This window comes from Acanthopagrus latus, chromosome 19 (genome assembly GCF_904848185.1).
Source record: "Acanthopagrus latus isolate v.2019 chromosome 19, fAcaLat1.1, whole genome shotgun sequence".
NCBI lineage: Eukaryota > Metazoa > Chordata > Actinopteri > Spariformes > Sparidae > Acanthopagrus > Acanthopagrus latus.
The window spans coordinates 7,330,745-7,351,575 of NC_051057.1; the positions used below are offsets into that span (position 1 = coordinate 7,330,745).

Genomic DNA, 20,831 nt, shown 5'->3' on the forward strand with positions numbered 1-20,831 from the left:
TTTCAGAGAAAGGCTGTGTAGAATTTGAAAACTGCTGCCTTTTGCAGCTTGAGTGCCAATTTGGCAGTATTTGGTAGAAAAGCAATTCACCCCAGCGTCCTCTCCTCGTCCCCCCATAAATCAGGCTCGGGGACACTGGACAATGGGCCGAAAACCAACACCATAAAGGCTTTTTTTTAACACTGATTTTAACTGACTGATATTTCTGTGTTATCTACAAACCAAACCAAACCAAACATTTTACAAAGTTGCTCTGCGAACATCAGAGCCAAGTACTGTGATGTTTCGTGAACGTGCAGGTGCAAATCGGAGTTAGCTGGACTGCTTCATATAAGAGAACAAAACAAAAAACAAACTAATAACATTTTTTTTAAGGGTCAATAGCTCAGGACGGCAACCTAAACCAAAGACGATACATTTTATTGCCGGTCTTACACCATGTTAGAGTGCAGCGGTGATCGGGGGAGAGCCTCCATCATACTGGAGGTGGACAATATTGATTTCCCCCCCAATATATCAGCTAGCTGATACATTGGCCTGCTCTGAATGCGAGCGCACAAACCAATTCACAAACCTCCATCACCAAACATCACAAGAGCGTCCTGACTGATTGCTGTGTCCCCCACGTACGTCCGCTCGGGAGCGCGGCTGGAACACACACACACACACACACACACACACACATATGCACTCACTCACGGGGCCCACTCTTCATCCTCAAGGTCAAGAGCTGCTGGGAGGCAGGGGGCTCCTCATTGACGGCCTGATGGAGCTGACACCACGCGACCCATTGTACACACATGTTGATCTGTCCCCAGACGTGGCCTGACAGCGGCACATAAGGCCGACGTCGCGCTAAACCATCAATGCATTTCAATGAGAGGATCTCACCGTTCACGTGTGTGTGTGGGGGAAGAGATGTGACGAGTGGAGGGGGGGGGGGATTGTAACAAAGCTAGACACATTTGCAGGCTGGACAAGCCTCAGCTCTGTGGAGTATGTAATCCAAAACCAGGCCAATGATTATCTCCCCTCCCCGCAAGCGCTGACTCAATTCTGATTTATGATTCGAATGAATATCGATTTTCCAGGAGCTCCTTCCCCCCCCCCGCCATCCCTTCCATTTCTCCTTTTAACAAAAGAGTGAATGATGTATGTGCATTGATTTCCAATCAATTATTTTTATTCTCATTTTATTTAAGCTCGGACAAATTTTCAGTGGCCCCCGCAGAGAGCAATGCATCTCTATCAAGAGCGCTGCACCTCATTACTAACTGGCCTTCTGATAGTAAGCAGGGAAATAATGAGGGGACGTTTAATTCGGAGTCCGTCACATCTGCTTCAGCATTGTTGGGCCATAAATTTGTCTCTGCTTCATTTCGGTGACACTGATGGATGAAGTCAATGAGCACGTTAACTCTGTTCCAACGTTAACCGACATGTGCCCTTGTTGTGTACCACCTATTGCCTTTAATTTGTAACTGGGATCATCACATTTCCTACGTTTTTCTGTATAAATGATCAAAGAATGTGTTTCTTTCATTATAGTAAATTAAAGACGGAGAAAGACGGTTGATTGCTGAGTCTCATTCCCAGGTTGTCAAATACCAACACTCTGGGTTATTATTTGGTACAGATACCAACACTCAGCTTTAAATACAGTCAAAACAAATTCACTGTTTCTAACATGAAGTTTCCTGTTCAGGGAGAACTGTTGAAAACAGTTGTGTAATGCATTCACTGAGGATTTTTCTTGAGTAAACCTGGACAATGCCATCAGATTTCATTTCAGCTTCGGCTTGAGACTAGCATCATGGGAAATGTAGTGCGCTGTGTTCTTGTGGCATGACCCATACTTGGAGTTAAAAGTCTGCATATCTCGGCATTGCCTAGTTCAAATTTGACCGTTCTTAATCTGCCACTTGACTGTTGTGGAAGTGAAGCACTGATGGGATGTCTAAGAGTGGCCCGTTAACACGCCGAATGACATTCTGTGTCTAGTTAAATCCCTTCACATAACATCTGCTACCATCTGTGAACTCATGGTCCTGAAATATGACTGTGAGACCTACTTTAAAATGCAAAAACATAACGTAAAAGTAGCACAGGGGTAGAAACCATGTTGAAAAGTCAAGGAAGTGATGGAACAGCGATGGGTCAGACTGGACCGAGTAAGACTGAAGGTAACCAGTATCAGGTAGGACAAATAAAAACAACAAAACCTCAAATTTGAGAAGCTGTAACCAAAAGAAAAAGTGAATGAAACCACCTGATTGTCAGAATACTTGACAGTTGACAAGTGACGATCGTCCAATAGCTCAGTGGGTTTTAGTTTTTGCGTGACAGTGTCAGTAGAGGATGATGACTGGGCAACAGCGACTGCCTGTAGTCTAGTCCCATGTGCACATCATGGAAAACCATACATGACTCGGTGTCCAAGTGCGCCCAGGTTGTCCAGAAAAACCCCTTAGAACAACTCACTAATTGGGTTGACAGTGATGCATTAAAATGGGTCATCCTGTAATTGCTCTTTCCCGTGGCTACTGGCTGGGCTGGGATTACATAACGATGATAAAGCTGCAGACCTGGCCTTCCAAGATAAAAGCTGCCATGCAGGACCCCGCGCATTCTCTAAATGCCTCATCTAACAGGCCTTCTGAAGGAAGTGATTACTGCAGAGCTGCCCACTAATGCTCCGGCAGGACCCGACGGTGTGCTCTTGTTATTCATCAAACGCATATAGGAGTCGGCCTCGGCAACTTTGGAAAATGCATAGATAATGAGCGGGGGGGTGCTTTATTGTGCAGCGATAAGCCGAGCGTTCTGTTACATTTCACGGGGCAACAGAGGACGTTTCTGCGGCTCCTGCAAACGGACGTTGACTCATTGAGTTTTAACTCTTCAAAGCAGAGTGTCCACCGAGTCCTGCAGGGACGTAATGAATAGCCCCATTAGTAACATAAAAGAAAAGCGGAATGCCTTTGCAGAGCTGATGAATGCCTGCTTCAGGCTTTCACAAGGCATCCCAATCGCCATATGACTAAATCAGATGCTATGGGTGACAAATATGGCCTCTCAGTGGAGAGAGCAGCACAAAGGGCGCTCAGTTGTCTACGACAGAAAATAGCGCCGCTCGGAAGACAATGTGGCTCCTGTGTTGCAAATGTTGTTTATCTCATCAGGCGATGCCGCGCCAGGTTGTGGTGCGACCCGATGCTGTGAACTTATGCAACAGCCTCAGGAAGGGACGCCCCAGTGGCACGCGAGTACTTCTGCAAAGAGGAAATGATAAGAATAAGTCAGGATGACGTTGTGCCATTGCCAAATGTGATGGAATGCTACTGGAATGAAGAGGCATTCACGAGGGACTACAGCTGGGTGCATCCAGACAATGGTGTACTTACGGGAGTCGTAATTTAGCTCTGAGTGTAAATCCGCCTGGTTTAACTTTGGTAATTTGTCAAAGTATGTGATGTGAGGCTGTCCATTTTGGTTTTAACTTGCACATCACGTCTAAAATTAGGCTCAGATTCCAGGTTAAGCAACTCTAAACACAAAACTTCACTAGCTTTTTTTGTGCGACTTTCAGTTCCTAAATGCGGTGTCCAAACCCTCCGGGTCCAGACATCCCCAAGAAGGACAAGAACATGAAAAAAATAACTTTAAAAAAGGAAGTTTATTTTTCACTTTACCGGGTTTCTTCTTTATTGTGAAACAGAGGATACTAAACTTAGCTGTAGCCCAGTGAAGTCATTGTGGGGAAACTGTGGTGAAAACGAAGCAAAACCACACGTTTTCTTTTTCTGCCTGGTTTATAAAAGCCTACAGCCTGCAGATGTCATCTTAAAGGAAAAGTTCACAAAAGTGAAAATGCTGTCCTTGTCTATACTCACCCCCCATTCTGATGTGAGGTCGGGTGAAGTTTCATAGTCCACAAAAGATTTCTGAAGCTTCTCAGCAAAACAACTCAAGTAGATGGGGACTATAAAATGTAAGCAACACCGGCAGAAATGGCCTCATACATCTTATCTGATGTAATTCAAGTTTCTGGAATGAGACACTATTGATACTAAGCTAAGAAAAGTAGAATTAGGGTGATTGATAAACTCCATAAGGGGTGCTCTGGGTGCAAAATGGTACAACACGGAACACGGGTGATTAGACATTCTGCATATTTAAACTCCCAGAATGTAAAACAGCATCAACAGTGATTCATATTCTATGTTATTCATTTTTTTCCCCCCACTAGAAACCTAATGGCGGACCGACTCTGGCCACCATTAGAGCCCAATTTGGCTAAATTATTTCATACCATGTCATTTTATACATGAAAATAATAAAACAGCAGAGATAAGACAGCTGTAATCAGTTGTTAAAGTGTAATGTTTGTTTTTAAGTATAAAAATATTCAAAGTGAAGTTTTTTTTCCAGCTCACAGATCGTGTCAAACCTAAAGTGGGATCACATTGATCAAGCTGACTGATATGTAAGTAACTTTGAAACCACTGTCCCGACACTGTGGGTGAAATCGCACATCTGGATTTATTATTATTCTGCTTCGAAGTGTTTTGGGGCATAAACGAGAGTTAAAATATACAGGAATTTTTTCCATGTATCATAATAACTAAACTGGGGTAAAACAAATTCTTTAACTTTGGGGAGCTGCTTTGGAATTCTAAATCAGCTACGCGCTCTTTTAAGTGCAAATTAGGCCGAAAGGAGGAGTTTTTTTTTTTTTTTTTTACTAATGACACGCCGCACTTGTCGAGATACACCACAGTGGAAGCGCAAACTTTGATGTTGTTCTTCGAGTGGTAAAGCAGAAGTGTGTACAAAGTCGGTCAGGGAGAAGTGAGGACTGACGTTTCCTCTAAAAACTCATGTGTGCTCGATAACATGATAATATCCTGCCTGTCTGTTAGTCACTGTTTTTTTCCAAGACATGAATTCACTTTTGGTGGCTGATGTCAACACATGCACTCCAGCCACAGTTTACAGCCCCCGGTGAACTCATCTCCTTTGGCCAACAGCGGTGTCGCAAGCGCTACTTGTGACAAAGTTACACAGTACAGACACACACACACAGAAGAGAAGGAGAGAGGGAGGCTGATGTTTTTTCCACTGAACACGACTGAAAAACTGTTTCGGCTCACATGCGCTGTCTGTGGCGAAATACACCGCCGACAAGAGAAAGACTCCACAGTCGAAGCCACCGGCGGCTTATATACATGCCTATAAATAACCGGCCAATCAGCGACGAGCCGCTGCGAGTTAAATGCGCCAATTAAAAACGGAGCAGGAACCAAATTAAGTCAGGGCTCCTCCGCCATTGGCCGGCCGTGATATCATTCGCGAGCTCTCACGCCGCCCGCCGCTGATTGGCTCGCGGGCCCTGCAGGCGTAATCCTGCCGCGAGGAGGGAGGGAGGGAGGGAGGGAGAGAGGAGGAGGAGGAGGGGGGCGGCGGAGGCGGGAGGGAGGAGGAGGGGGGAGAAGGGGGCGGGCTTGGAGGTTTGAATAGGGAAGTTTGCAGAGCGCAGTTGTTCCCCATCCAGTCCGGGCGCAGTGTTTGCAAACACCTTGAGCAGCGAGCGAGAGAAGAGAAGGAGAAGAAGAAGAAGCAGGAGGGAGACGAATAAGTAGAAGCAGGAGAAGAAGAAGGGGGGAGGAGGACTGAACGGAGACACCGCTGCTGCCGAGAGAACGAGCGCTTCTTCGGGTTGTTGTGTTTTTTCTCCGCGTCGCAGGACACCGCTCTTCTTCCTCTCACTTGGCTGGCTTTTTTTCCCCCTTACCTGAGAGAGAAAAAATATAAGTGCAGCTAAATAGAATTTTTTTGTTTTGTTTTGTTGAAGAAAACAAAAACAAACAAACAAACAAAAAAGCTGTGGAAAAGATGGATGTCTTACCCATGTGCAGCATCTTTCAAGAACTTCAGATAGTTCACGACACGGGCTATTTCTCAGCCTTACCGTCTCTGGAGGAGTACTGGCAGCAGGTGAATATATTTATCAACTGTTCTCTGAGTGTTGAAGCGGAACTGAGCACGCTTGTTTCTTTTTTTTCTTCTTTTTTTCTTTTTGCTATGTGATAGGCGACACGAAGTTCGGGGGGGAAATAGAAATATAAAACGCCATCATGTCGGTTGTAAGCGCAGGTGACCCGGTGTTTTTTTTTTTTTTTTAGACGTCCGTTCAACCTTGACGTGCCGCTGTTCCACGAAAGGGGGGTTTCGTTATGAAGTCTTTTTTTTTTTTTTTTTTTTTTGGCAGGCTGAAGTGGATCAGTGTGTCAGTCTGACAGCTGGAGTCGAGGCTCCGCTGCGTCAAGATGAATGGGGACAGACAGAGCTGCTGCTGCTGGAGCTCTCACTGCTCCTACGAGCAGGACTTCTCTCAGGGCAGGAGAGCTGCTCTCAGCCCTCACTCCAGCCTTCATAGCCGGTGCAGGAGGAACTAGTGTTAAAGTCAGCAGTCAGCAGATCAGATGCGTGCGTGTGTGTTTGCTCAGGATCAGCTCATAAAGAAAATCTGATGTGTGTGTGTTTTGCTCCGGATCAGTTCATACAGACGATCAGATGTGTGTGTGTGTTTGCTCAGGATCAGCTCATACAGAGAAATATCCCTGCATTTTTTTTTTTTAATGTATACGATTCATTCTGTTTCACTCTCTACGCTGAATGAACTTGAAATGGGCTGTAGATTTTTTTTTTTTTTTTTTTTTTTACACATTTACATGTATCTTCCTTAAAAGCATCCATTTGCATCCTCTCTGGATTTGAATGAGCTCCAACAACGCGACACTATCAAATGTCAGCCATGGCCCATTCCTGCTCGCATGAGTAGACACCAGCACAGCTGGAAAATGTAAGGCTGCACAAGCCCCAGAGGAAAATCTGTCTTCTGCATCTGCCTCGTCCAGCCATGCCGTCTCTGAGCTAATGAACGGCTTTCTTTGCCTTTTCAACTTTTTTTTTTCAAAACGGCTTCTGAAGTCAGTCAGAGCCCAGTGTGTCTTTCACAATCCATGGGGTAAAGACTGTTTGGACACTGGCTTGAGGAAGGATGTGATTGCATGTTAGAGGTACGCATAAGGAAAAGCAGCTGAATGGCTCATGCTGGAGCGGAGGGGAAGTTGAGCGGCTTCCTTAAAAGGACTCTAAATGTGTTCAGTGAGTCATTCTCGGGCTGAAATGACAGTGCATGTTTGAGTGTCAGGCTGCGCTCAGGTGCGGGAGCGTGTGAGTTTGGATGGGTGACAGTTCAAGTGTGAACAGATGGCGTGAGTTGAGGTGGCCGGGGTGTTGTGATGTTTGACACGAGACTTGAGGAGGCGAGGGAGGTTGAGTTCAGCCTGGTAAACCCATAATCAGTGGATTCGGGACCGTGACGGATGCAGATGTTTCAGGGCTGTCATGTTAAATTCCTATGATTTTCAACTCAATTCAACTCAAAGATGTGTACTTAAATCAGTTATATCCAACAGACGCCATACAAGCAGGCAGATAATCAACATATTTCAGAAGCTGGATCCAGTAAAGTTGGCATTTTTGCTTTGAAAATGAGTGAAACCATTCATCTTCACAGCTCTCATGTGTAAACCTGATCATTGTAATTGTGAGCCTGATAGCCAGAGTGAAGATAAGTGCAGTAATAGCTACAGTTTCCTGCTGTAGGCGTTGAACAAATATTGCACCACATGTGCACATGCATCATTTAAAAGGATTCCCCACACACAAGCATTCTGCTGCTGTGAATGAACCTCCCCTCTCCAGGGCTGCCGCTGCTGTAGTTCATTTGTTCTTACTCTGTTTCTCTCATTCGACCAGACATGCTTGGAGCTGGAGCGCTATCTTCAGAGCGAGCCTTACGTCTCCACATCCGACCTCAAGTTCGACGGCCAGGAGGACCTCTGGAGCAAGTTGATCCTCGCCTGCGGGGACAAGGCCAAGGCCGAGTCTGACCCAAAGTTGCCGGCGGCCCACGAGGAGGACAATCAGGACAGCCAAATCTTGGACACCAACAGTGTGAATTCCGACGCCAGCAGCGAAGCTTCGGACAGTTCCGAGGAGCTCTCGCCCACGCACAGCTTTGCCTCCAACCCTCTGGGCTCCGTCTTGGTTGGCTCTGGACCTTTTAGCCCCTCCGTCATTAGCACTCCGCCGTCCTCCCCGGAGGCCAACTCGACGAACGGCTGGGTCGCCGCGCACGCCGAGCTGCACTTGCCGGTGAAAATCAGGAGCGGCGGGGTGGCAAAGAGCACGGAAAAGACAGGACTCATGTGCGGGGACACGTCTCCGGACGGCAGGAGGCGGGTACACAGGTGTCACTTCAACGGCTGTCGCAAGGTTTACACAAAGAGCTCCCACCTAAAAGCACACCAACGCACTCATACAGGTGAGCCTCAAACACCAGAGCCAGGGTTGCTCATATCATGACCACATGTGATGTTTTTGATTCATTCAAGAAGCTCAAAAATCTCAGGGTTTTTTTTTTTTTTTTTTTTTTTTGGGGTGGACAGCAGAGGCGCCATTAATTTAGTCTTCCACCATAATGGCATTGTCCATCCATTGTGTAATGTAATTAAAGGTCCACATTGCATGATGTCCTCAGCTGGAGCGCTGTGAGTATTAGCTCTGCATGGCTGGATACCTAAACTGTGACCTAATCTATCTGGAATGTGACTGACTGAGCCAGCGAGAGAGTGAGCGACACAGAGAGGGAGGGAGGGAGGGAGCAGGGGGAGGGGTTGCACATGGGAGATAAAAGGACTTCAAAACAGATTGGGTTTCACCATGGGAAAGGGGTGAATGGGCGGGGAGCCAGGGGGCACTCTGAATGGTCATTTGAGCCTTTCTTATTTTTGATTAGTAGTGTGAAATTGCACGTGTGGCTTTTTAAAAAAAAATATTTTATTTTATATCCTCCTTAGGTTCAGCTGCACAGCCTCGCTCCTAGCATATTTCAGGTCACACAGAACCGAGATGGATAAATAACTCAGCCAGTGGTCCAACAGGTTAAGCGGGAATGCGGGTCTCGATCGGCCTGTCAGCGTCCGTGTCACCGGCCTGGCCCCTGGGCTGATCGATGCGATCGTATTTAAATAACAACAGCGGAGAGGCGGCCAGTCAGGCAAAAAAAAAAAGAAAAAAAAAAGTAACGCATTCCTGTTGGGTTTCATCTCAATGTATCATCTCCCTTGTTTTTGCCCCCCTGCAGGTGAGAAACCATACAGGTGTTCGTGGGAGGGCTGCGAGTGGCGTTTTGCACGAAGCGACGAGCTGACCAGACACTTCAGGAAGCACACAGGGGCAAAGCCATTTAAATGCAGTCACTGTGACAGGTGAGCAAGGACGTTTATCAGCCAGCTGCGTCACCGGGTTTCTGATAAGCCTGTGTCACTGCAGGAGGAACGTGTGCGCCGCTGACGTGCACTTACTTTGACGCTATCTGCCTGTCTTGCACCATCCAGATGGTGATGCACGTCTTCAAAGATCGGAAGCGCCGATAATCTGCTAATATAAATGTGTGTCTTAATCACACTGAGAGAAAAGCTGAGGGATCTGTATCCACATTTCACGCTGAGAATATGTTAAACTCATATAGACCTCAGCATCATCCTCAAAGCAGCAGTATCAGTCAGCTGTATCAAAAATGAAAGCCTCCTCTAAGAAGGAATTTGTTGGTTCTGGTATTATGTCACATGAAATCACAAAACACGTGATCTGCTAGCAACTAGCCACTGCATTCTTTCTTATCTTTTGAAGTACTGATATCCAAAATCACAGTCACACAAAGCTTCCCTCAAACTTTTTTTTCATTCAAGGGCTGCAACCAACAATCATTTTCAGCACTGATTAATCGATCCATCATCTCCTTGATTAATCGATCAGTTGTATGGCCTATAAAATGTCAAAATGGTCAAATGTTAACCCAAGATCATGTCCTTAAGTGTCTTGTTTTGTCCACAATCCAAAGATATTCAGTTTATTGTCATAAAGGAGTAAAGAGCCCAGTAAATACTCACATTTAAGAAGCTGGAATCCGAGAAGTTTGACTTTCTTTCTTAAAAAAAGACTGCTCAGATATATTATTCCATAATCGAAACAGTTGGCAAGGAAATTTAGTAGTTGACAGCTAATGGATTAATTGCTGCTGTTCTGTTCCATTCATTCACCTGACAGTCCATCTTTTTTGCATGGTCACTGACCTCCTTCTCCCCTTCTGTCCCCAGATGTTTCTCCAGGTCTGACCATCTGGCTCTTCACATGAAGAGGCACATCTAGAGTGGCGGGGCGAGCGCCAACCAAGCAGCGCAGCGAAGGGGAAAGTTCTTAAAAGAAAAAAACTAAACAAAAACAAACGCAAACGTCTCCCGACACGGTCTCTCGGTTGAACTGTCCCAGAGCAGAGTGGCGGGAGTGTGTTCCAGCCAAAGCATGCCGTTTTGCACCATACTGAAAAAAAACCCAGTGCCTCCGGGACCTCTCTTTGGAGAAAGGCGCTCTGAAAGGTTGTCTGTTGCAACAAGAGGACAAAATCATGGATGGGGAAAGATTGATCTTTTTGATTGAGAAGGACTTACAACACACACACAGAAAAAAAGACAAAAAAAAAAGATAAAAGACACAAACAAAAAGAGTGAATGATGTGTATGTATGGTGCATGATGTTTTGGGGACATCTCCCGGACAGCAGATACACTGGTACTTTATGAAACTGTCTGAGGTGAGCATGTGTGTGCACTGTGAATGTCTGAGATTGGTCGACCGCCCCCGCCCCCCCCCCCCGGAAGAGGGAAGATTGTTTTTTTTCTTGAGAGACGGATTGATGGATGATGGGCGGAGCGGGGCTGGTGCCAATGTTGCTGTGGACTGAATGGGTTTCTGGGGGGAAACGTTTCCACTTGTGGTTCCCCTGCCACGTTGGCAGCGTGAGGACGGGGCAGGATGGAAGGAAGTTTCCTGCCTGTCTTGTCTGGCACCCAGACTTGGGTGGGGGGGGTTGGGTTGGGGATGATTCTCCGATGCTTTTGAGGCCTTGGGTCCAACCAGAGAAGCAGAATGTGGATGTCTTCTGGTCCCAGGGGTCAAGCCCCCTCCTTCCCCCCCCATGGTCGCTGTATGACAGGAGCTTTTTTTTTTTTTTGGTGTTTTTGGTGCAGCTACTAAATGTGCAATGTGTTATGTAGCCTGGTTTATTATTTTTTTACAAGCTACAAAGCTCATTTGTAGTCCAATTGTATAAGCTGTGTGCTTAGAGGTATAACACAACTATACTATAACTTCAGTATCATAGACAGGTGTTGCATGGTTTTAGGGATTGTTCATTTCATGTTTCCACTGTAATCAGGACTGCAAAATAGTTTCAATAAAAGTGCAGCTAAAAGTGCGAACGGTTAAATGTTACAATATTGTACATAAAGCCTTGATGATTTCGTCTTATTTTTTACAAACTTCACCCCCCCCATTCTGCTTCTCTCATCTGGCTGGAGACTTCACCACCGCTCACTCATTCTCTCACGCATCCTTTTTTTGCCTTGAGGAAGTAACTGTTTGAGTTTTTGTACTTTCTTTTCTATCTAATAATGCACTGTTGACCTTAATGGTGCCTTATGCAAGTGACTCGGCCCCTGTGGCAGCGGCGGGAAGTCACATTCGTTGTATGGGTGACTTTTGGCAAGCTTGATCGGGGCTCAATTGCGCGTTAACCCTCGCACCTCTTTCGTGTTCATCCACTCCCGGCGGCCAGACGTGTTTGCGGACGACGTACCTTTCACTCTTTTTTGTTGTTGTGTTTTGAATCGGAGCACGCGTTTAGTTGATCTGAACATGTAAAACAAGACAAATTCTGTTTAGAGCACTTAAAATTCATTTTGTCAAAGATGTTAACTACTGTGTAGTATGCACTCGAGTTCATCGCACACAGCCGTAAGGTACAAAAGCAACCAGACTAGGTAAACAAAAAATGGGTTTTTATGTATAGTCCTCTCCTCCCTGTGCCACCCCCACCTCCAGCCTCCATCCTCCTCCTCCTGTCTCTCCATCCCTGCAAGTTGGGACCGACGAAAAAAAGCTAAAGATTTATTGTAATTAACAGGCTGCAGTCGGACAGGCCTCGCCTTGTACTGCCTCTCAGTAATGAATTGCTAAAGGCTTTGTTGGCATGGAATCTGTCACAGACTGCTGACTGTGTAGGTTGGTTATTGACCTGTCTGGGGGAGCGTTGTTTTAGCCAAGCTGCAACAGTATTATGAAAACCACAGGAGCGAGCGAGGCGGGGGGGCGGGGGGGCTCTCAGAGGAGATACAGATCAAGCGTTGACGATGCACATGGAAATGCAAGTGGTGAATCAGCGTCGGGTAGAGTTGTATTGGGAGATGGATCCTCGCCAGAAAACAGGTGTAGGCCTCTCCCCACCGCCACCACCCCTTCCGGTGACCATCGGGAACATACCTATTAGCGTTTTCGGTGGATCGAGTGAACGGCGCCTCCCACTCCAGATCAGCGACCTTTTGCTGTAGGAATCCGATGTTGCGGCACGTCGCACCGCTCCAACTTATGGATTTCAGATGAGCAGGGTTGAAAGAGCCGGGATGAGTACAAACTTGAAACTGCTTGCTGCAATAGATCCGGGGAGTGCTGGCAGTGCCTTTTGTGGGCAAAGCAAAAGGGAACATCCATTCTGTGAAAACGGCAGCCAATACTGTTCAAGTGGTAATTGAGCCTTGATTAAGCCCCCCCCCCATGTTTGCACGCATCTTTTTACACTTCTCATCATCTCTTTCATCTCACTACTCCAACTCTTCTGTCACACACACACTCACACACACAGCTCTTTGTTCTCAACTGAATCTTTGTACAAAAAAAAAGGAAAAAAAAAAAAAAAACTTTTGTAAAATTGTTATGTTTATGCTTTATGAAATTTTTATTTGAAATTGTTTTGCAAAATTGTTATATTTCTGTATGAATGTATTTTTTATTGGAATAATAAGAAATTCTTATCTGACTTTGGCCTCGCTTCCTTTTGTCTCATTTGTGTTTGATTCCCCTCAGTTGTGCTTCGTTATTGTGAAAGCTTTTTTTTGTTTGTTTCTTGGCCTGTGGGAGGTTTTTCCTTTTTTTTTTTTTTTTTTTTTTTAGCTGCTCATTGGGGATGAATGGGTGTGTTTCAGCTGCACCCTGCCCTCCAGTAATGTGGACACGCTTAGATTAGGGGTCAGGGTGCGAGCGCCGGCGGGAGGGTGGGTTGCATATCTAACATTTTCAAATTCGTCACTTAAAGAAACGAGCCAGGACTGCTCAAAGCCTTTAACGGGCTTCACGTCTTCCTGTCTCGTAAATACCGGCGTGAAACTCTCTCTCTCTCTCTCTCTCTCCAATGAGCAAATTACATCTTTGGAGAGAGTGGTTTCTAAACATAAAACCTGACGCACCTCGCTCCCTGTGGCAAACATTCAGATTTAGCTTTCTGTTCCCCCCCCCCCCCCTTCTCTTGTTGAAAAGTTTCTCACTGCAGTGGTTTCAATCCTGACTGCTCTCTCCTCAGAGCGAGCTAGCTCTCATCAAAGCAGTATAAATAATTTATCTCCATCTCTTACAGCCCATGGCATTTAATTAGAGAGCCGCTTTTATACATTTGTTAGATAATTACTCTACTTGACACAGATAATGATACAAAACAGCAGTGGATAAACCAAAGAGGCTGGTTTAAGTTACGAACTAACAAGAAAACAAGATAGGGGGAAAAAAGAAAAGAGAGAGAGAGAAGATGACAGCCTTCTTCTTCTTCTTCTTCTTCTATGCTCCCCTGCTCGTGGTGATGACCTAGAATGGGCCGGCAACTTATTAGCTCCTCTGATTTCCAGTAAAAGCTCTGTGGTTTATAAACGAAGCTTTGCCCTGCAGTCAGTAATTAAGCGCGCTTTCGGAGAACCTCCCAGCATTTGGAGTGGCGAAGAGTGTTGTTGTTTTTTTTGTTTTTTTCCCTTGATCTCTCCAAACTGCTGCCCCGCTCGATTTCTCGACTTCAGATCCACCTACGATGCATAAATGCATGGCTGTAAAAAGTGAGAGAGGCAACCCCTTCAGAGTCCGAGCCGCTCGCTCACCCTGCGCGCAGAGAAGAAGTCCTGCGGGCTCAGATTCTTGTTTTTTCGGTCAGCCACATGTTGCATTCAATTTCCACGCAGCTGACTCGCATCACTGTGACAGAAGTGGAGCATCCTCTCGTGAAGTGGACCATCACGGATAAAGTTTCTCGTAAACGTGGCACTGAAGAGCACGCGCTGCCTTTGATGTGTCCGGGCTCCACAGCCTCCGCGCTCTTTCCCACATTGATATCGTAAGGCAGTTGAAAACCCCAGAGGATTATGGGAAACAATGAATCACTTTTAGATGTCACGCCTCTTATCTTAATGGCGTGGGATCTAGGGGCTGTATCCTGGGACAATGTAACAGAAGTGGAAAGAAATCAATTACAATTCTATTTACTGAAGTACTGCTCTTTGGTGTAACGCAGATGTGCTCGTACTTTTCCCTCAGTAATTCAAACTGATGCCACTTTTTTTTACTTTCACTCCTCCACATGTCAGAGGGACAGTTGGACCTTTTCATATCGTGACATCTGTTGAACAGCTACTGATTTAAGATCTGACATTAAGGAAATAAAAAAAGAACATTTTCTAAAGAGCGATTTCCCCTTTTTCAAAACTTCATACTTGTATTTAAATTACTGTCTGGGACCCAAAGCAATACAATTATACCCAATTTCAAACGAGCCAAAGGTTATAAAAAGAAATGAAAACACGTTTGTGAGGCAGAATTAGTTTTTTTTATCTTGCCAAGATTCAGACTGTATAGGTAGTTAACACCACCTGCAGCTGATGCATCAGGAATAATCTAATAATGCTGTGTATGCTAATATATTAGTAACCTTACTTACTGCAGAGCAAGCATTTTTACATTTGATACTAAATAAAACATTTTACCATGTTTAAAGTTACGACCCTTTACATTTTCATCAAATCAAATCCCATTTGGACACCATGCATACTACCTATGGTCACACTTTATCTGCAGTGGTCAGCCAGTGCATTTCATCATCTGTTTTGATCTGATGAGCACTCTGAACCAGCCCGACCCGCAGGCTGCTGGCCTCTGGACACAATGACCTAATTGTACACAAAGTGAAGTTTGCATATTGGGCGTTGCTCTGCGTCGGTTCTCTCTCTGGGCACTCCGCCTTCCTCCCACATTGTGAATAATTATTTGTCCGTGTATGTCAGCCGTGAGATGAACCGGCAACCTAGAGCAGGGTGAAACCCCCACATGTGTACGAAGTGGTTCAAACGAGTTCCAGCACAGCTAGCTGCAACAGTGAGATGCCATTTGTTGATTATTCGTGTAAAATAAGAGCTGATATATCAATCACAGGGACATGTTTTCTGTACTCTTATAAATACAGGGGATTTACTCATGAAAGTATTCTCAAATTGGGGTACTGCTGCTTCTACTTGAGTAAAAGCTCTGAGCACGTCATCCACTGCTGACAGCAAAGCTGACTAAACTACCAGCCTATACTGCCTCGGTCTAGCCTAGGTCCCAGACTCCGAAGGGCTTCAAAGGCTCGGGGTAATTTGATTAAATGCAAATCTGTCAGCAAAACGCACCATCTAATATCAACAGAAACGACGGCGGCGGTGAGGGATCCCACGCTCATCTGGTACTAATCCTGACACTGGCATCGGCGTGACTCCCTGAGAAATAATTCAGTATTTACAGTGCGTTTTACAGGCACGCCTGTGTCCGTGTGATATATACTGAGCCCGGTCACGCCGAAGGGGCACCGAGCGTGTTACTCACAATCGTTTCAAAGCCGTCCCGTGTCCACGTCAGTTGTATCAGTGAATCTCAATGAATGTGACTATCTCTCACTACATAATTGCAAAGGGATTACTATTTTATCATTCCCTTTCAAGCGGAAGGCCTTCCAATTGTGGATAGTAAAATAAATCATTATCCAAAATTGCTGTGAAATAACAGACGTGCTGCAGGAGTGAGAGATTGCCTCGCCTGAGTCTCTCTCGCACGCACACACACACACACACACACACACACACACACACACACGCACGCACTCGAAAATGGACTATGATGGAGGCACACAGTGAGTTAAATGAGGGGAAATAATAAGGAAAGAGGAGGTTATCAAGCTCTGAGCCTGGTTCATTCAGCCAGCCAGACTGCAAGTCATCACATATGCAGACTTTACTCTGAAAGCCCCAGCGTCAGGGCTTTCTCTCCCCCTCTCCTTCTGTTAATGGAGTCTATTAGGACTTGGCTTGTAGGGGAAATAGGACTGAAATCAGAGGTCACTGACCCTCCTTTATGTTCCCGGCTTGCCAGCACCACAACCGCGGCCGCCCACTACTGTGCCGTAATCACCATCATCGCCATCCCATCATCATCATCATCATCATCATCATCACCAATGCTATCTGCCTCTCCTACACTGTCATTCCCGTGTCAGTCCTCACTGTCACCGTCCCCGTCAAAACCACAAGCATCATCAGTACTATTGTTTTGCTGCATGCCTAATATTCCTCTTCCTCCTCCTCCTCCTCCTCCTCCTCCTCGGATTCCCCTCCTTAAATAATGCATATTTCCTTAAACGAAGCCCCATAGTAAATTAGATTCTACACCTAATTACCATGTTGCAATTAGGGGAAGAAATGAGAGAGGATCTAAGAACATTGCCCACAACAAAGTGTGCCAGATTAGATTTATTTTTTCTTTTCTGTTTTGCTTTGTGTTTAAGCTCCAGAAATATCTTCTTGTTTTTTTTCTTCTTTTTTTTTTCTCTTTCAACACAGATTAATTTCCCGCTGAAGCCGTAAGAGCATCGTTTCTTTTGAAACTCGAGCTGCAATCCTCAGAGAGAGAGCCCCGACTCACCACCCCCTCCCCGAGAGAAGCAACAGCTCCCGGAGAGATCTGTGGGTGACACATTGTAGCATCCAGCGGGGGGTTACCGGGAAACCTCCACCGGCTGATGTCACTGAGCGTGACCTTGTTGCGGAGCTCACGGTGAACCAGCGAACATGTCTGAGTGTTATGCAAAGTAGCAAGGGTGACTCCATAAGAGCTTGGTGGAAAGGATTAGAGTATGACTAATAAAAAATTATTTTCAAGAGTAGTCTGCCTCAAACGCCCTCACTGGTCGGGTTAAAACAAACTGAGCCTGGCTGAAGAGCTATAACGTAACATAATCATTTATTACAATTTATATTTATACACACTCAGAGTTGGTTAGCTAACTACTTCAGAAAACCTTGGTTCCAGGGCCAGATTAAACTGCTCGAGGGCCCCAGGGCCTGAATTAATAGTTGGCACCAAATTGGCCCCATTTGCGGGTAATTTTAATTTGAATGTGTCTAGAACCCGCTAAAGATCGCCCATTGACCCCATCCCCACAAGGCACCCAGTCTTTGATTTTTATCTGAAGCCTCGCTGATGTCACATTTCACTTCACAAATGTCCCGGAAACAGTTGTAACCGAAGAGAAAACGACAATGGACTCAGAAGCATCTGTAAAAGGGTGGATCATTCTTTTGAGCATCACAAGCCTCGTGAAATGACTTGGTTCACTGTCATAATTTGAGCCACGCGGTCCAAGAGCATTTGGAAAGTCTACAAGAGCCGCACTATTCAATTATTTTATCCCCATTCAAGTTAGCCGGCTCGGTTGGCGATCCATTTTTCGTAGCCGGGAAGTCAAGCTTTTTTGGCTTTGAAACACCGCTGAGCAGCTTTCATAGGAATGAACGGATCTCCATCCCCAACACTGTGTCTAGTAATTAAACATCCTCAGATAAATGAATCCCAAATTCTTTTGTTATTTATGTACCAGTTTCTCTCAGTCGTGTCTTTGTTGTTTCTGTATTCTTAGCTTAGCTTCCCCAGTGAAGCTAGTCAACTAACTTTGCTTTTAGCGTCTGAGGATGAACACAGCAAGTACAAGCCATGGCGAGGAGACTAACACTATTTTAAACCCAGCATGGGGATGTACTGTATGTCAGATGCTCCCCAGGCAGGTAAGAGAGAAAGTTGATTGATATCATCAATTCGCCCAACCCTGATGTGAATGCAATTCTGGGAATAGGGAGCGACCTTAATCATTTCTTCTTTGAGGAATGTACACTTGTAGCCTACAGGTGGATGTTGGTGGTTGAGGTGGGGCTGCTGAAATTATAACAACAGTGGTTCGAATTACAACAAACCACCTTACAGATAATGAATATGGGAGCGGTTGCCCACTTATCCAGATTTCAGCGTGTTGCTTATTGCCCCTTGATTTTTAACCTCACTACTGAGATCTGTCTCACTCTATAACTCATCGGTGAACACAGGTATTCACATTATTCTCCATTTAACTGTTTAGTCACTGTCCTGTGAAAAACATGCAGCTCTGCAAAATGGGAATTTTATATGTGCAAAGAAAAATACGTTAGTCCTGTGGGCTTATTTGGGATATGAGGTAGAAGAAGATAATTTCTCTCATAAGCAACACTTAATCCTACACTGGATATTGATTATTTATAACATGTCAAGCGGTATCCACATAATTGTCAATCTGACTGGCTTGGTGATAAAGTTGGAATCTTCATCATGATCATTTATACGGATGTTTATGATAGTGATGGCAACATGGCAACAACTGATGTCCAAAGCAATGAACTATATCTTCATACGTGTTGTGTTGACGTTCAGACAGCACTGCTTAAAGAACCCCAGCCCACTCATTCATTACAATCCATGCATATATACACCAATAACTTTCGAGTACAAACGCACACTGTCTGGCAAAAAACCCCAAACCTTTCCCCTACGAATGCACGCACTGTCATCTGGCAAGGCTCTGGCCAATCATACTCATGCATGCAAATCTTCCTGGATGGATTTCTTTGTAATTTGAACAACAGTCATTTGTAGAACGTGAACATAATGAGATCACATCATCACGATATGACTCTTATGACGGCTGATGAACTGTAATGTTGATTTTCCTCCCAGCCCTGATGGAGGTCTTCTGGTTAGCTCATACACATCTGTTTGAATTCATTAATGGGAAAAAAGGACAGCCATGATTCATTTAGCTGACAAATAAGCACGCACGTCAACGATGAGTGTGCACAGCGCGTACGTACACATGCGAGTACTGTAATAGAGAGACTCGGGGACTGAGTGACGGAGAAGTCTCCGGGTTCACACTCGGTCCTCAGAAGATGTAACTCCGAGGCTCAAGGTAAATGAGTCCATTTGAATACAAATCCGGGTCGAACTGGGTCACGCTCATAATTGTCTCCGTAATTAGATTCACTCTCCCCGTCTCTGGCTTGTGTCAGTCCGGCAGACAGCAGCAGCGTACTCAGGAGGATGGACCGAAATACACTGTTAGCCCGTAGAGCCAGGGGTCGAACGGTCAAGAAGAGGTGAGCACGGGCGAGCGCACATTCCCATATAATGGTCCCCGGTGTAATGATGTTTTTGTCCCTGCCCTTTCCCACTCTCATTAAGGCATTCTTGGTAGGTCACCCTGCTTTCAGAACTATAGATGCACTGCTTTGCCGGTGTATGTACACTAATGATCCCAGTTGTTGCGCCACTGTCATGGTAGTAGCCATCATGCTAAACGACGTGTTGCTATGTTGCTTCAAGTCGGCGTCGGCACAGTGACCAAAATAAATGCCATCGTCACTCCTTACCACTGACAGGCTACTTTCAGCCTTACAAAGTGTTTTTTTTTTTTCCCCCAAACCACAGTCTGAAGTGCAGGGATTTCATTTACAGGATCTGAGCACGATGTCAGGCTTTATAAAAGCAGGTATGACTGTCAATTGCATAGTGCCATAATATAGGCAGCGGGGGAGAGACACTTATTAGTCGAAGTCAAGGTCTGAGATGCTTTGAAAAGTCCTCTCCTCTTTTCTACAGGTTAACAGCGCGCATTTGCATTAATCACCATGACAACTGCCTCCCGACTGCCTGCTATGCCTGGCAGAGAGAAGAGGAGAAAAAAAAAAAAGCAGGCGGCAGAGAGATGGCGATAGCCCCGCGACAAGATGTGTTTTAATTTCACACTTTGTGAATATTTTCACTTCAAACTTACTGTAACGCGCCCCGCTCTCCGCTCAAATCGCAATTACGGCAGGAGTAGATGAGGTCACAGCGTGCGGGCTCTGATGCTTTTCGCTTTTAGGACCAGATCTGTCCACTTCGCCTGTGTCTTGGAAAATCCGTAAAATCAAGTACTGCAGGTTTTTCTGTCCATCCACCTGTTTTTACATTCTGCCACGGGAATATACAAATGTATTCACACGTGTGGGGAATTTACAGTTTAACACTCACGGCTGCACGTCTCAATGTAGTTTTCGGCGGTTTGAGCATCATGGGCCGGACTGAAATATCTCAGCTATACGATGGATTGCCATGAAATCTTGGCGCTGCCGGTGGGGTGAATCCTAATAACCGTGCTGATCCAACCGTTTTTCACTATTACTGTAAAATATCTGAAAGTCTGCTTGAACTTGAACACTAAATTTTAGACAGACATTTATGCTTCCCTCAGAATTGATAATAGCCCAATCTCTAGTCTTTTCCTCTGCATTAGCATCGGATAAAAAAGTGTTACTTATCCAATATTTTACTTTTAAGCCAAGGTAATGAACCATTAGCCTCAGCTGTACCCTACTCTACTTTGTGTGTAATGCAAATCAGCAACTGTTGGTGTTCTCAATGTCCTAAGCTGTATACCTGCAGCACTGTGCAAGGTGC

General features: G+C 45.3%; 1 protein-coding gene across 1 annotated transcript; it reads left to right on the plus strand.

Moving 5' to 3' along the window:
• Positions 1-5,527: 5,527 nt before the first annotated feature.
• klf6a (Kruppel-like factor 6a) lies at positions 5,528-13,005 on the plus strand. Its single transcript, XM_037079303.1, has 4 exons — positions 5,528-5,997; positions 7,828-8,395; positions 9,218-9,341; positions 10,233-13,005. Exons 1-4 carry the CDS (start codon positions 5,896-5,898, stop codon positions 10,282-10,284), a joined length of 846 nt encoding a protein of 281 aa, XP_036935198.1. The 5' UTR covers positions 5,528-5,895; the 3' UTR covers positions 10,285-13,005.
• Positions 13,006-20,831: the final 7,826 nt, after the last annotated feature.